Below are 16045 nucleotides of genomic sequence, written 5' to 3' on the forward strand. Positions count from 1 at the left end.
TGTTTGGAGCCTGCAAAAAATGAGGCTTTAAAAATAGCAACTTTTCTGTTCTTTATCCCTTTAGCTGACAGAGAACAATGTCATGATGAATATATAGATGAATATAAACATCAAAATGAACCTAGAACAGGGATTCAAGCAGGACTAATGTTATAATGCTATACTTTCACTGTCAGTTTAACTTGGCAGAAATTGGACCACTTCTGAACAAAACCACCATTCTCTCTTCTCCACATAAACATCCTTTCTTACGCAGTCTCAGTGATTCTGACCCAGAACAGTTCCCTGGCTCTTGCTGACCAATCCAATTGCGCAAATACCTACCGAGCCATAGGGCCAGAAACACAAAGCTAGAGAAGGGAAGATTAAAGCAGTTCTTTCAAAAGCAACACAACCTGAAAGCAATTGTAATATTGCAGCAGCAGTTATAATTCGTTCTCTCAAATACCTATAGCCAAGGGAGAGAAATGTCATGAAAGGTGTTTATCCTAGTAAGAAAGCAGAATGGAAATTAAAATCTCCAAAGCAAGTCCTATTGATCTTTAAAGGATGGGGAGATTTAATGCTTAGGATGCAAATTCTTCCTGACAAGATGAAACTGTGTCTTTACAGAATGGTAAGAGTTAATTATTTTTATTTTGGGGGATGTTTTTCTACTACTGCAACCCTTGACCTAATGATTCCTTATTTCTCAACTTGATACAAAAAAGGTAAAAGGAATTGTTTCTGCATTTAGTTTACAAATACATCTAAGCCAAAGAAGATAGATTTCTACTGATTTCATAACAGAATCAGGGAGTACTTGAGGTTGAAAGGGTACCTCTGGTCCAAGCCCTCTGCTCAAGCAGCATCAGGTAGAGCAAGTTGCCCAGGACTTTGCAACTGTTACGTTGTGTCTGTGAGTGCGTGTATGTGTGTGTGTGTGCATACACACACACATATATATATATATATATAAAGCAGCTATGAATTTCACCTTTTAAACCTTAAACACATAATGTTTCTTAGCAGGAAATGCTTTGTGGTGAAGAGATAGGGAATTTAAGAGTATTTTTACCTTTCACCTTCATAATCTGTCCAAGTTTTCAGATTACATTAGTAAATAATGACATACACAAAGTTTGATATGTATTTCTTCTAATTATGAACAAAACCAGAAAAATACATCACTAAATACCTATCTGCATATAGCTAATTATATTAGGAACACACTGAAAGAAAGGGCATTATCACCTGAACAGAATCCAGATGTTATCACACATTTGTACAAATGGAATTAATATTTCAGCTTAGGATTTTAAAGACACTACATTGTAACAGCTTAATTTTTAAGATCTCTTTGCCGGTGTTCAAGCAGAATTTCACTACAACTCATAGCTGAAAGGACCAACACAGTGAAGCTTCAATCTAGATTATACTTTTGAGCCTTACTGTAAAAGATAATGAATGCAAGACACTACCAATTTAACACCTCTTTAGTCAGTACTTAATTCAAAACTTTTCAATTTCCTAACAATCTCCAATAAATTTTGAATTATAAAGACTGAAGCAAAGACATCTTTTAAAAAGCACTAGCAACAAGACTGTTGGACTGTAGTCTAGCTGGAAATAGATTTTGTATTGAACATAGCCATTAGATGCATCTAAACTACTTAGCTTTTGGGGGAAGAAGTAGGAGGTGGAGAAATTCATATTGTTCAACCATTTGATTTTTGTGCAACTTTGGTCATCCAACTATTCAATCAAGTGTGCAACTTACCAAAAACTGATTTTCTATATCCCTTCTTTGCATCTTCCAGTCATATTGTAGAACTTCGAAACTTATTATGAACATCTGAAATTAGTAAGACTTTGATGCAGTCAGCTCCAGAAGCTTCTTTTTTGAACAGGTTAATGTATTTTTCCTCTTCCTATGTGGAGGAATTTTGTCCTGGACTGGGGAACRCCACATGCAAGCTGCACTACCTACAGTCAGGTTACACTGTCCAATACCTTAAGCAAAAATGATGTCTGGAATACTGTTTAGGATGAAGAAATTCTCCAGCCCACCCCTTACTCCTTGTAACAAGTGATTCTGCAAACATACAAGATACTTAGGAAAAAAAAAAAGTCCTTAAANAAAAAAAAAAAAAAAAAAAAAAAAAAGGAAGAAGAAGAAGAAAAGTAGAAGTGAGGAGTTCCCTAGAAAGTGCCCTAGGACGAAATGTAAAGTTTAGTCTCAGTTTAAAAGGAGACAAGGTTGCAGCTCCCCATATTTAAGAATCAAAACCACTAAGAAACTTTGATAGTTTACTCCCATATTTGGGTCCTCAAAAATCAGTGCTGAGCTACCATATCAGTTACTTGAGTTACAAACACATTTTCAAGACACAAGTTCCAAAATTTGCTCCTGCAGCACATTTGTGTATCAGTCAGTCCTCCAAGATAAATGAAGTAGCTGTTTCTCTGCCCATGTCATGTGCAGTAGTTACCACTCTCTTAACAGAGTGCTGGCAGCTGAGTAAACAAGGGTAAGTGGAAAGGTAAATTATATCATTTTATTTCACAGCTTAGTGCTTAGAGAATTCAGATTTGGACTCAATTATTTCCTCAAAGTGTGTGGGGGGGGGCGGAATTGAAATTGCAATTCTCTTACTCCTAGTAAAACACCCTAATCATCCCTGTAACGTACTTTACATTTCAGAGGGAAGCAGTAAGAGGCCCTCTTTTTCCTTTCTGGAAAAACTGCTCAATTTAAAATAATACATGCAGTGCTAGTAAACCTACTCGTTGAAGGGAATGAGTGGTTAGAGGACTTCCCCGTAGGTGGAAGAGTTTTGCATATAAAAGGGCTAAATGCTCTAACAACCTCCTCAAACAGTTTCAGTTATAACTACACCAAGGAAGGTTTCTAAAGTGAATCCTGAGTAGAAGACACTTCCTCACAACCCATTATAGGGTGTCTAATTTCAGATATGCCTACCTGCCCCCCCCCAGCGTTTATTACCCATTTCAACAATTCCTTGCTAAGCATACTGAGCACAAATCCCTTTCTTTAGCATCTAATTCAGGGCTAATAGAGTCTAAAGAGTAACTATTTGCATAAAATGTAATGCTGCCATGGTCAGTATTGTAACATTCCCATTTTGTTTGTGCATCTAGCTATAAGCAATAAATCCAGAATGGCATATGCTGTCCTCAAAATAGGAACACATTTCCATGTCCCCTTTGTGGAAATGGAATAAAAAGAAACCCACTCATAGGATGATTTACTTGATTTTGATAAAATACTGGCACTTCTGATACATATGACTAGGAAAAAAACACACTGGAAGAGCAAGCCTACTGTCAGCTTCAGTGTTTCTTAATTTTATTTTTGTGACTTTGATTAACCCTATCTCTCATTTTTGATATCTGTTTATATTTACTATGGGTTTTTTTTTTAAATAGTATCAAGTTTAATAAAAGGTTAGTTGCCTGCAGGTGAAGAGGATATACTTTGAACCTTCATGTTCAGGCACAAGAGATTCCGGCTCATGATTTAATCTTCTGCACCTTTTTGGCATGTGCATTTATTTTGTTTCTAAGGCAGTGGCAAACGGAGACAGAAATCCTAATCTAACTCTGGAAATTAAAAAAAAAAAAAAACAAACACTGAAAGGGCACATAAATATTTAGTTCTTCTTGAAATCTATGACAAACAAATCCTTACAGGAAAGAAACAATCAACAACTGTTTCTGATTCTGGCAATATATGTTTATTATAATTTTGGAGATAGGTTACCATGTGTGCATCTGGACTTCAGACTACAAAACAAAACAGGATTAGGAACTCTTACCACATGCTAGCTGGAACTTAAAGGAACTAAAYTGAAAGATAAATTTTAAAAGACTTCTAGCTTGTCTGGTTTTGCCCTTTTTTATTAAATGTTGAACATTCCTCTCCCCCTTGCCTCCTCTCCCACCCCATTTCAATCTCAGAAAAATAGGTCATCAAAATGCCGCTCTTCCTCGTTTTACTAATGATCTGCTGGCAATCTCAGAGCATTTACATTGTTGACTAACAACTTCATATGGAGACTAACCTTTAAAAAGCATGTTCTTCCTCCACTTCAACTAGGAAATGAGTCCAACATTAAGGACTAGACTTGAGCAGATTAAAGGTTTGCTTATAGACTGTTGTGGTTGCATTATTATGGTGCAAACCTTCAACATAAGCAATTCGCTGTTATAGAAGAGGCTGCATTAGTGCAAGATCCAAGAATCTGTGCAAAAGAAGCTAGTGCTATAAATTCCTGAAATACCTTTCCTCAGTTGTTTAACATCTACTGACTAGGAATATCTTCCTCCTTTCAAATATTACCCCTGCGAAAGAAAATACTTCATGCTTTCCATACCAAAACAACCCTGAAGAACAAAACAAAACCTCCCAAAACTTGTACAAAAAAACCCAAAAACAAAACAAAACAAAAAACAAAAAAAAAAAAAAACAAAAAAAACCACCCAAAGGTCAAAACTATTTGCCCCCCCACCCTCTTCTAGATTTTTTTAAAGTCACCATTAAAACAGATACATATAATGTATTATACAAATATGAAGCTGCAGGCATTCAAAATACAGAACATTCTGAAAATATTTCAAGCATATAAAGTACTTGATAATTGCAAAAATAAAGTTTCAGTTTTCTAAAAACATTTTGATCAGAGCTCAAGCAAAACAAACATTTAACTTTAATGATTCCTGCTTCAATTTAACTTCAACAGAACACCTTCCAAAGTTAAAAACAAACTCACAGATTTTTGGAGATACAGTAACCGAGAAACTGTATACATAACAACAGCACAGACCTTAAGCATCAGCAGTATATTTTAGCCAAAAGGAAGTCTACAGGTGATCAAATTCTTTCTTAGTATCAAATGGTACCGATTACCAAGAACCATAATTCACTAGGAATAGATATTAAGTTAGACTGGTACAAATGGAAGGAAAGATTCATGACTTCAAACAGGCTCAGTTTGTCACTGAACTTTTTTTTAGGATAGCAGTTTCACTAGTGCAAGACCGTATGTTTACCTGATTAAATGAAAACTCAAATGTCACAATTTAAGAACACTCATACAAAACTATTCTTTTTTTTTGTTTGTTTAAAAAAGTGCCACATACCATACTTCTACTAAAAAAGATACAAACTAATGGAAGACTGTCTGCCTCCATCTCTTGTCGACAAGGAAAGGCCAAAGTGATTCTTTGATCCCAGCTCGGAATGGAGTTCTCTGACCTATCCCCAGCATCTCCAGCTTGGAGCAGTCTAGCTGAGCATTCCTTGGACGAAGAGCACCCACAACCGGGCAGTCGGTAATCTTAGAAACAAATAAAGAAACAACAAAAAAAAGGCAGGAAAAAGTAATCTCATTTAGGAATTCTCATTCACAGTTTTCCATATGGGTGTGTTGTGTCTCCCTGCTATCTCCAACTATATTGCATGTTTCACAGTTAACCTCATTTTGAAAGAGAGTGGTGTTAGGCGCAAAGATGTAACATCTTGAYAAATTTTTTCTCATTCCATTAATGCTTATTACCTGTGCTCTTCCACCTTTTATTCCTATTACTGCCCTATGACCATACTCAAGAGGCAAAATACACTCTAAACATTGACAGAATCATGCCTTGATCAACATACTTGCAGATCTTTTTTTTTCTTTTTTTTTTGGGGGGGGGGGGGGGGGGGGAGGATGAGACCAATTGAGGGTTCTCCATGCTTGCTCTCTCCATCTTCCAAGCTACATTTTAGTTCCAACCTCTGCTAGTTCAGAATCATATAGGTTTATTTTATATCCAAATAAAATCATTTTTATATACATACATATACACTTTTATTTATATACTTTATATATAAAGTATACATTATACTTCTAATATAACGTTAAATTCTAATGACATTATCACTACGTCTTCTAAATTAATCTTATTTTTGAGTGTCATTACAGGACAAGYGTCTGTTTTAAACAATGGAAAATGACTTGAGGGTTTTAAGCACATGAATTCAGCAATAAATCTGGACATTGAAAATTTCTCAAATATTCCTGCCTTCAAGTTAATGTTCTGTAAATCTGTAAGAACAGGACAAAACCAAGACAAGCAAAACAGATTTATTAACTACTGAGGAGAACTGTCCTGCAGAACTACCATTACATAGAAAATAGATAAATCAATTACTAAATAATTTTCATAATCCAGCGGGTCAAAGTAGCCATTGTTTTCCTGAGTTAGATATCAAAACAGCATCCTCAGCAATACATCATCTGTGCTACACATAATCATTGAGAATATCCTGAAGAGGAAGCTTTCCTTATATAGCCCCTGCTGCTTGAAATGATAAAGTACCTCCATCTCTCTACAGCTCGTACCCATCACTTACTGGTCTCAAGTGGCTGCTGGGAAGGTTGAAAGCATCTGCAATCGCACATGCCATTTCATACTTAGTCATCTGTTCATTGCCAGACCAGTGAAATGTTCCTTTTACTGATGGGTCCTAGGAAGAAGCAAGAATCAGGTGAAGAAATGCAGCTGGCCCTCAAAGTGATGATTCCTGTACAAGAATGCAGGCAGAATAAGCTTCTGACAAGTCTCTGTCCCGACAGGCGTGTTAAAACACCTCACTAGGATGTTCTGGGAATGACTCTTATTTTCAGGGTACATCTGATTGGAGATTGAGACTGGAAACTGATATTACATACAGATTCATAGCACCATGCCCACCACACATCTGTTTTTATAGAAAAAAATATACACACACATATACACCCCCCATATATACAGAAATATCTATATACACACCCATATATAGACATCTCCCTCATATGTGTATATATACATACGAAAAAAACAAAGGGGGAAGGAGTAGATCTCACTGCTGTCCTTGTCATCAAAATGACAACTTGTTTTACCTTGTATTACCTTTATTAGCCTGCCACTTAACTGTAGCATAATCTTGCTAGTACAAAGGTTGAAAGTTAAAAGCCGGTTTATCTATTAGATAATCACTTCTCAAAAATGCTGAAAAGTTACACTTGGTACAGACTTACCCCCTGTTTTCTCTAGTTTGAAGTAGGGAGAGTGTATAAAATAACTGATTTCTTTTAAATATTATTTCATCAGCAGAAGGACTATCTTCATGAAGAGAAAATTAAACCTCACAAACCATTTTCAGGAATAACAAGTACTCACAGCACACCAATGAAAACGTGGGACTTTTTTTTTTGTACAAAGGTAGTGATTTTTAAATATTGTGAATAAATACAATAAAATATGAAGTTTAATGGCTCATCTTTGCTACTTCAAGTTTTCTTAATAAAGTATTCAAAGACATCTTTGAGAGTGGCACACAATCACCAAAGCAAAATATGCTTTTTGAGTCCAAAACAGCAATTTGTAGAAGGCATATTAGAGTTGGCTAGGTACTTGCATTTCTTTCCTACGTATCAGAAGAAATGTAACAATTTTCAGATTGATCTATCCTGTCACTCTACCCACTTTTGTTTCAAATATCAGAGTAATAATACAGTTATGTAAATGGAAGATGTTGTAGTACAGATAGTGAGCACCTCTCCCTGCCCCTTCCAAAGGGCTTCAAAAATATAAAGAATAATCCAAGTTATATAGATAATTCTCAACTTTTCAGAAATAATGCCAAGAGCTCCAGCTGGTTTTAGCCTGAAAAGGCTTCTTTCTTCAGTTTCTTACCAGCATTCTCTTCTCTGCTAGCTGTCTGCAAACAGCTGCTACATCCTTGACATTAGTAGGAAATCTTTGTTGCCAGTGGTCCATGTTGGCCGATTTATTACTGAACTGGACTTTATCAAACATAACAGTCACAGCACTTTCCTCCAGTCTTTCTACTTCTCCATACAAGATAGGAATCCTAAGTACTACAGCATCTAAAAGGAAGAATATTTTACAAGTATTAGCAGCATTATGAATAGGTACAAATGCTGTAACATAACCTGAAGGATGCTCTGAAACTTTTAAGAAATACCTTGTTGATATTATGCATATGTAAACCAAAAAGAAAATACAATGTTTCTCCTCAGATTATCATTTTGAGTCTAGCTCAATTAAAACAATTAATAAACAGTAATTTTATATTAATTCATTTATACCTTTGATTTCCACAATTTGAATTAGCTTTCGTTGACACAAAAGAGAGTACAGGAAAAAATAAAATAAAAAAAGCAAGCAAGCAAGCACCAGTACTTTTTGGGTTAGATCAGGTAAAGAAGAAAGTGGTACTAACACAGTTACTCCAGCATTCCCTGCTCCCCTATGTAATGGCAAGAACAAAAATTCCCACAGTTCAATCCCAGCCAATTTGGGTCAAATCCCAAATTTCACTGATTGCCAATGACCATATTCAGGCATCAATTATAGACCAGGATTTTTTACTGAGCATGCAGAAATCTGCATAAAGCATGACATCAGGATGTTATTTACCAGAACAAAGAAGAGAACMTGGAGTTGACAGATCTAACAGTTAAGGAATAGGTTCACAGAGCACAGCAGTAAATAACATTAAATTTCAGGAGAGTGAATTGAGAAATTAAACTGACAGTAAGGAAGTACAAAGAGAAGGACGTTTCATGAAGGACTAGGTTACGTTACTATATCTCAGTCAGGAAGACACAGAAGCCTGTTTGAGGGGGAATCCAAGAAGGGTTTAATAAACATTCATGAGGAGTAAGGCAGGTATTTTCACTTAAAAAGAAAAAAAAAAAGTCCATCCTTTAACCAGAAGCAGAATTTACCTGATTATAGCAATTCTAAACACTATGACTACAAGGAAGACAATAAGGACAGCTAGCACGCAAGTTATTCTCATAGAAAAATAAAAAAAGACACAAGAAAAACAAATACAATTCAAAAAAGAATCATGACRCTCATTTCCTGCTGCTCTAAAAACTGTTTGGTCACAAAATAACTGTGTTCCTCTTCACAGCATATATTGCCTTTTTTAGACTATTTGTAGAAGTATTCACCATTTGGGAAAAAGAAAGCCTTTCTTTGGCTCTCAGAGAGTGATCCGAGACTTGAAGAAGACATAAGCTTCATTACCAACAGTTCTGAAAGCCTGATTAAACTTTTCAGTTTTATGAGCACAAGTACTAAATGTAAGTGGTATCTCCTTATAAGCAAAATAAACGATTAATGGAGCTTCTTGCATTACATAATAGAAATTACTAGGGAAGATCTTCACACAACTATGGACATTCAACAGACTGAATTCTCCCTGTACAGTATAAGCAAATTAATGGTGAGAAGACTAATACCAGTAAAATTGTCAATTCTGTTCTTTCATTAAAATTTAAATTTCAAGCATTTAAGTCAGCACCATCTCCAAACTCCTTCCACTAGCAATGCYACTGCAGCAAACCATTACTGCCTGACAGACCATGCTCAAGAAGGTTACGAAACCAAACTGAAGTGTTGAGTTGGGGGAAGGATCTAGCAAGATACCCACACGTACTTGAATTTGTTGCAGTCTTATCTTCATTACCAATCTAGAAGAGGGAGCAAACAGCATCATAGTCAAATTCAAAGATGGTATTTAAGTAAGAGGTAGAGTGAATACTTTTTATTTAAATTGATTTTTCCTTAAATCAGACTTTTTCCACTGAAGTAATTTGAAAAAGGTTTTTAAAAGTTTCTTAATGATAAATCTACATTAAGGCCTATCGTTTTCAAAGATAACATGTATTTACTTAGTGAAAGAGCTTACTATAATATATGAATCGTTCAATTCCCTAGTTAGYGAGAGCAGAATTATAGTGTGAGTATTATATTGACTTTCACATTAGTAGCCTTTTCTGCAGGTCCACAGAGATTATTTTCTTCAAATTCCTTGAAATAATAGAAATGCTTTTTCCTTATAATCTGTGAAGGGAAACTAGATTTGAAGATTAGATCTCTGACAACATGCTAACTAGAAGCCATCAATCTTCTCTTTTATAGAAGAAATGAGTTTTAAATGCAAATGGACACATTCAGTCCTATGCTCTTTTCTTTATTAAGTACACCTTTAAAAATAACGTTTGTATATTTTGAAGAGCAATTTTCATCACAAAAATATTAATCAAATAAGAAAAATTAGTTGCTTAAAAATGGAAATACATTACTAATCTCTTAAGAAACATTACAACTAGGAGTGTAGTAAGCTAGGTGGGTGAAAATGAAATAGCCTGGAGATCAGGAAGAAAAGCAAAAGAATGGCAGCAAGAACCTACGCTGATTTTTATCTGCATTATTATTGAATCACAAGTCTGTTTTCCTTTTAAGTAAAAATATATTCTGAGTGATTACAACGTATCCCCTTTTATAACAGTAGCTATATATTAAATGCAGTAAAGCTTGTGCCATTAAAATATACAGATGATACATTTTATTTTTCTTTAAAAATACGTGATTTAAACTTGGCAAAGGCTTATGAACATCCATTAGCAGAGACTAACAAAGCAAATGATGAGCACAAACAGCAAGAAATAAAGCTATAGTAACCTAGAAGCAACAGCAATCCCATACAGGCAAGGAGAAAACTTCTGATCACATTCTTTTCTAAATCTTGTTTCCATGGTTTTACAATGTTACTACTGTCTTACGAATCTATTAAGCTAAGATACAACTACATATGGAAAGTCTGTATTAAAATTTTCTGAGGGTATTCTTACCTTCGTTATTTTTCAGGACTGCCTTTTCACCCTCCAGTTTTGTTTTACCATATAAATTCAGGGGATTTGGTGCATCAGTCTCTTTATAAGGAGGACTTGTTCCATCAAATACATAGTCTGTACTAATGTAGATCACAAAAGCTCCAATTCCAGCTAGGAAGAAAATGTTCATATGGAGTCCATCTTAATTCATGTCTTAYTTGAAATCTCAATAAACCTTTAAACAAAGCTGTGAAAGACCTCACCTTCTAGCCCTATTCATTCCCTCTGTTTGCTCACCAACCCTTCACATCTACACACCACTGTCCTTAGAGAAAAAGGACTGACTGCATGCTGCTAGCAAAATGACACTTAGCATTTTAGGTAACTATTCATATAGGAACATAAATATGAGTAAGTGCAATATCCCAACAAGAAAACAAATCCATGAGATGGTCTCTTACCTGCTTCTTTTGCTAAGTTCCCTGAAGCAGCCACATTGAGCTGAGAAGCAGCATCTGGTTGACTTTCTACAACATCTGGTCTTCTCTCAGCAGCACAATGCACTATAACATGAGGCTGGAAATTAAAGATTAAATAAGGATCATTAACAAGAGATCACAGCTGCGCCCTAACTCTAGMGATGCGCTCCCTCCAGTGAAAGAGCATTTCACTAACTTTGGACAAGAAATAAAAGTAGCAGCATTATTTTTAACTGTGAAATTCTGAGGAGCGTGTTTTCCTTATAAAAGAAACACACTCAAGCTGCTTCAAGACTTCATGTTAAAATATCAAAAAAAGCCTGGATCATTAGTTTTGCAATCACAATCTTCAGTAACTTCAATCTTAGTGAAAGCCCTTTATAATAATAATAATGAAACAAACAAACAAAAACTCTGCATAAGAGAAAATATGGGAAAACACAACATCCTGCCACACACAATCATCTTAAAAAAAAAAAAAAAAGTGTTAGCTAAATTATTTTTAGACAATCATTTGTATATGGCTTATCTGACACATGCAGACTATTAACAAGATATTTAAAGCCATTTTCCAGAGTGGTTCCCTGTATAACATATTTCAGATTTTAAATATTTCCTTTACAAGTTTGGTGGAAAGCACAGTGAATTTTTTACCACACTGCAAGCAAAACATGCAGTTACTGATGTTGTGTTCAGATATTCTTCAACATCAGGACTACTTCATACTAACATGTCTATCTTYTCCTTTCAACTACCAGTATATGTGCGCTGACACATGTATTGTGGTACCTGCTGTATGTGTGGTGATGATTAGGAAAGTTCAGAACAATTTGCACTTGCAGAGTAAATCCGTATCCCCGATAACAGAAAAGCCAGCTGCCTCTGATTCTTCAGAGCTCTGTCGCAGAACTAGCCCCACTAAAGCTACAACAACCAAGTATCGCACAGCATCGTAAGCTGATTACTAGGAAATGTATAAACTACCCTATCCACCTATTTCATATTCCAGAAACTTACCTGAAAATCATGGATAATGTCATGAACTGCAGTAGAGTCCAGAAGATTAATCTGTTCAAATCTGGGCTGCGCTCTCCTGTATCCGCAGCCAACTGCATTCCAATTGTTTCCATTGAATTCTTTAAACACAGCTCTGCCAAGAAGCCCCGTAGCACCAGTAATCAAAACTCGCCTACTGGGAATATCAACATCTTCCTAGGGAAATAAGGACAGAACATTTTCTTTCTACTGTTACTTAATACTGAGATTTTTTTAAAAAAGTAAGCAAGGCCATAGTCAGGGCTACTGTATTAAATAGCATTCCTAACAATATAACTCCTTCGGACCGAGTGTCTCATTGAACACTAACACACGGGAGCAGTGATGCTGTTCTAAGTATTCATACAAATTCCCAAAGATATTGAACACAAAACTCAAAACAGAAAGCTCATTTACTTACTAGGGCCAAGAAATAAAAAAAACAACAGCCATTAAATGAAGACAAACTCAAAGGACAATTTAAGGTTCACTCAGAATTTGATAACTCTGCAAGTTGAAATGAAGAAACTAACGTCTTCAGAAAACGGATCCCAAGTATTTTGGCAATTTAGAGTCTATATCCTGCAATCAATTATTTTGGATAGATTGTGTCCATTAGAGGCTGCAACATCTACAGTACAACTCTCTCTGGACCCATCTACAATGACTATGAGATTTGAAATCTGAATAATATTGTTAAATAGAACAAGAATTCACCATTGTTTATTTTTAGATAGGTATGTTGGTCTAAACAAAGACATAGTGCTCTCCTTTATTTTACAAAAAGCATCCAAAGTGATCTGATTATATGAACTCTCTATCTACACAACATACAAAACTTTACTTCAACTACAGCACGTTCAGTGCTTGAGACAACTGTGTAGATATCAGTTTACACAAAGTTCACTGCTCTCCCCCACCCCCCACCAGACTATCAAGTTCTCAAGACAGCAAACCTAAGACTCAGGGCTGGCTGCATGACCTTAATTTTCATTTTACGTCTTCCTCCTGCACGTATCACAGCAGGAGAGCCTGCTAAAAACAAAAATACCTGCATATGCTCACACACAAATGCAGAACAACACTTCAGGTGTACAGAATCTACCAGCCTGGGACTTCCTGGTCTCATCACATGCAAGAACAATTGGTGACAACGGGTCATGTGTCTGCAAAGGTTCTCTGCTACGCAGCTCACAGGCCACCCTCACCTTTGCGCATTCCCAYGCTTGGAGCCTTGTCATCCACCACCACCTTCTGACAGCAGGACAGGAAGCAGCGGAAGCTGCTTCTAAGCTGCTGTCTGTTCTTGACAGTTAAAAGTTGGAAAGCTTTCTTCTGTGAAGGCATGTGGTGGGCTGCATCACAGAAACAGCCTACTGCAAAATGATGGCTTAAAACTCTCAGCACATTGCACATATTTTCTGCCAAAATAAAGTTTTGGGCAAAGGGCAACTTATTCCCAAAAGTACCAAATGAAAATTAGTAATTTTATCTGGACTGTTCCAGGAAAACAACAAACTACAGCAAGCGCGGTTTAGAAAGGTACATCATCTTTCCAGTCAATATTACCTCAGAGCAGGAGTTTATTCACTATTTTTCAGGCTGCCCAAGTTTCTCTGAAAAGCATAAACAAGAACATGCAAGTTTTTTTTTTTTTTTTTTTTTTAAGTATACTTTTTATCTTGGGAGAGTCTAGATAGATTCTTATAGGACAGTACTTCTATAGCCAAAGGTGTCCCCTAATAAGCAAAGACTTGTTGCAGAAAAGATCCTTCACAAAAGGATCACAAAAAACCTCACAGAAAATTAAGAAACAGTAGCAAACAGCAAAAACACATCACTTGTAAAATCCATTATTCCTAAATGTCATTCATGTAAGTTTATTTATTCCATAAATCAAAAATAGGGTATTGCATTAACAGCACAGCTTGAACTGAACATTACCATGACTTTTACCAATACAAACATACAGCTTGTGTCCTGCTGCCCTTCTCCGCAAGACTAAGGGATTTTTGCTAATAGTCTCCAGGTAGCCAAGATAAGCGATAGATGCTTCCCATAAAATCAAAACAAAGTGACCACCAGCTGAAATTATTTTATCCTGCCCAAAGTTGAAAGCTGATGAAATGCAAAACCCGTGCAGATTAACTCTTCCCTCAAATGCTGCTCTGCTCTTTCACAGAAGTCCCCCAGCTACGATGACGTTCTCACTCCGACCCAGGAACCGCAGGCAACGGAGCTTCCGAGCCCGAGSAGCGCCCGAGACTCGGCACCCAGGTGGCAGCTGCAGCAGCCCTGCGGCYGCCCACGCACGCAGGTACGGAGAACCATACCTCAGCGCACCCACAGGATTGCCGTTAATAGCTAACAATTTAATTAAATATTTAATTCCTTGTCTCATATGACAGAAAATTAACCCAGCAAGGCTCTAGAATAAGGAGACAAAAAAAAAAAATCTAAGCTAAGATCTCATAGACTTTAAGCTTCACTGAAACTATAAATAGTGCAGCATCTTCTCTCTACGTTTTGTTAACTTGTAATTTTGTTTCCTTAAATGTGACTGAAATATTAACAACATAATGCAATTAAAACATCACACTAGTTTTAACTGTTAACCTAATAAGTTAGAAAGTATACCTAAGACCAATTTCCCATTACTGTATGGACAACAGACTATATGTAAAGAAGAGTACAGAACATTCTAGAAATTTGAATGTTACCCCCTTACCTGTGAGTTTTATACCCTTAAAAAATCCAAGTTCTTGTTCAAAACAGCCTAGCTAACACACCTTTTAGGCACGTTTCTCACCTCAGAAGCAGTCAGTCCCAAAGTCATCAGTTTGTCATACACAAGGACTTCTATTAGCACCTAAGTTTGAATAATACTCCCAATCAAATACACAATTTCTGAGCTTTATAATAAAATAAACACAATTTTGTTGTGCTTATCAAGAGTTCAATACTTACTAAGGATTAGAACAATGAAAATAAAACGTGAAGCCCTAGCTAGGCTGATAATCTGACTTATTAATAGCAGGCTGAAGTGAAAAGCAGAGGAATTGCACTCAGTGGTCTTATTTACAGGAAAAAAAAAAGGAATACGCAAGCAGCAACACTGAAAGAAGGATGAAAAAGCAATACTTAAGAAACATAAGCCTACTTTGCAGATACTGCTCAAATATCAAATATGAGTATGATTAACAAAAATAAAGTATAATGTGTTTCAAGATGAAAACCAAGATATAAGTATTTATGTTTTGTATAAAGACTGAACAAGGAATCAAGAGCTCTACAATAAAAAAAAAAAAAAAAAAGCAATATAAAAAACGCAAAAAGACACGATATATGACAGGGGAAAAAAAAAACAGTACAGGACAGAACAAGGAAGTCGCTGACAAAACCAAGTTCTTCATTCAGCTTTGACATCATCATCCACTGGAGCGAAAAGCAACCAAAGAACCAAGAGTTTTTCCTGAAAGTCTCGTGCTAAAAAGTGAATATATGTATTATCACTACAGACCTCAAAGACACACAGCTGCAGTAGTTAAAAGCTACAGTTGTTGAATATTATTAGTAATAGAGTGCAACAAAATCAAGATTTTTCGATTTATTTAAACAAAATAATCGCGCAGAGGAATACTGAGTGCTGACAGCAACCAAGTGCGCTCAACAGAATTAGTTATTTACTACAAAAGGGGAAAAACCACGCTTTACGACAGGAACCGCTGAAGTGATTCAAACCTTGTGACGCAGAGAGCGGAACAGAGACGCAGCGAGTCTCTGACGCCTCCGATCGCCGCGGCCGGTGCAACCTGCGCCGCGCCGCGCCGCGCCGCCCGGGCCCCGCGCGGC

At 36.3% G+C, this 16045-nt stretch overlaps 1 protein-coding gene across 2 annotated transcripts in view; it reads right to left on the reverse strand.

Moving 5' to 3' along the window:
• Nucleotides 1-3714: 3714 nt before the first annotated feature.
• Nucleotides 3715-16045, reverse strand: part of MAT2B (methionine adenosyltransferase 2 non-catalytic beta subunit) — a 13800-nt gene continuing 1469 nt past the window's right edge. The window contains exons 1-7 of one of the 2 annotated variants that reach the window (XM_085306116.1): nt 13402-13744; nt 12176-12370; nt 11141-11255; nt 10698-10850; nt 7723-7916; nt 6398-6511; nt 3715-5339 (exon numbers count right to left, since the gene is read on the reverse strand). In XM_085306116.1, coding sequence (XP_085162242.1) covers nt 5169-5339; nt 6398-6511; nt 7723-7916; nt 10698-10850; nt 11141-11255; nt 12176-12370; nt 13402-13434 — 975 coding nt within the window. In that variant the 5' untranslated portion in view covers nt 13435-13744 and the 3' untranslated portion in view covers nt 3715-5168. Of the gene's footprint in view, nt 5340-6397; nt 6512-7722; nt 7917-10697; nt 10851-11140; nt 11256-12175; nt 12371-13401; nt 13745-16045 lie in introns of those variants that run through there. The other variant, XM_085306115.1, reaches the window with a different exon arrangement.

The sequence above is a fragment of the Rhea americana genome, unplaced genomic scaffold (genome assembly GCF_003343005.1).
Source record: "Rhea americana isolate MKP2758 unplaced genomic scaffold, rheAme1 scaffold_232, whole genome shotgun sequence".
NCBI classification, from domain to species: Eukaryota; Metazoa; Chordata; class Aves; order Rheiformes; family Rheidae; genus Rhea; species Rhea americana.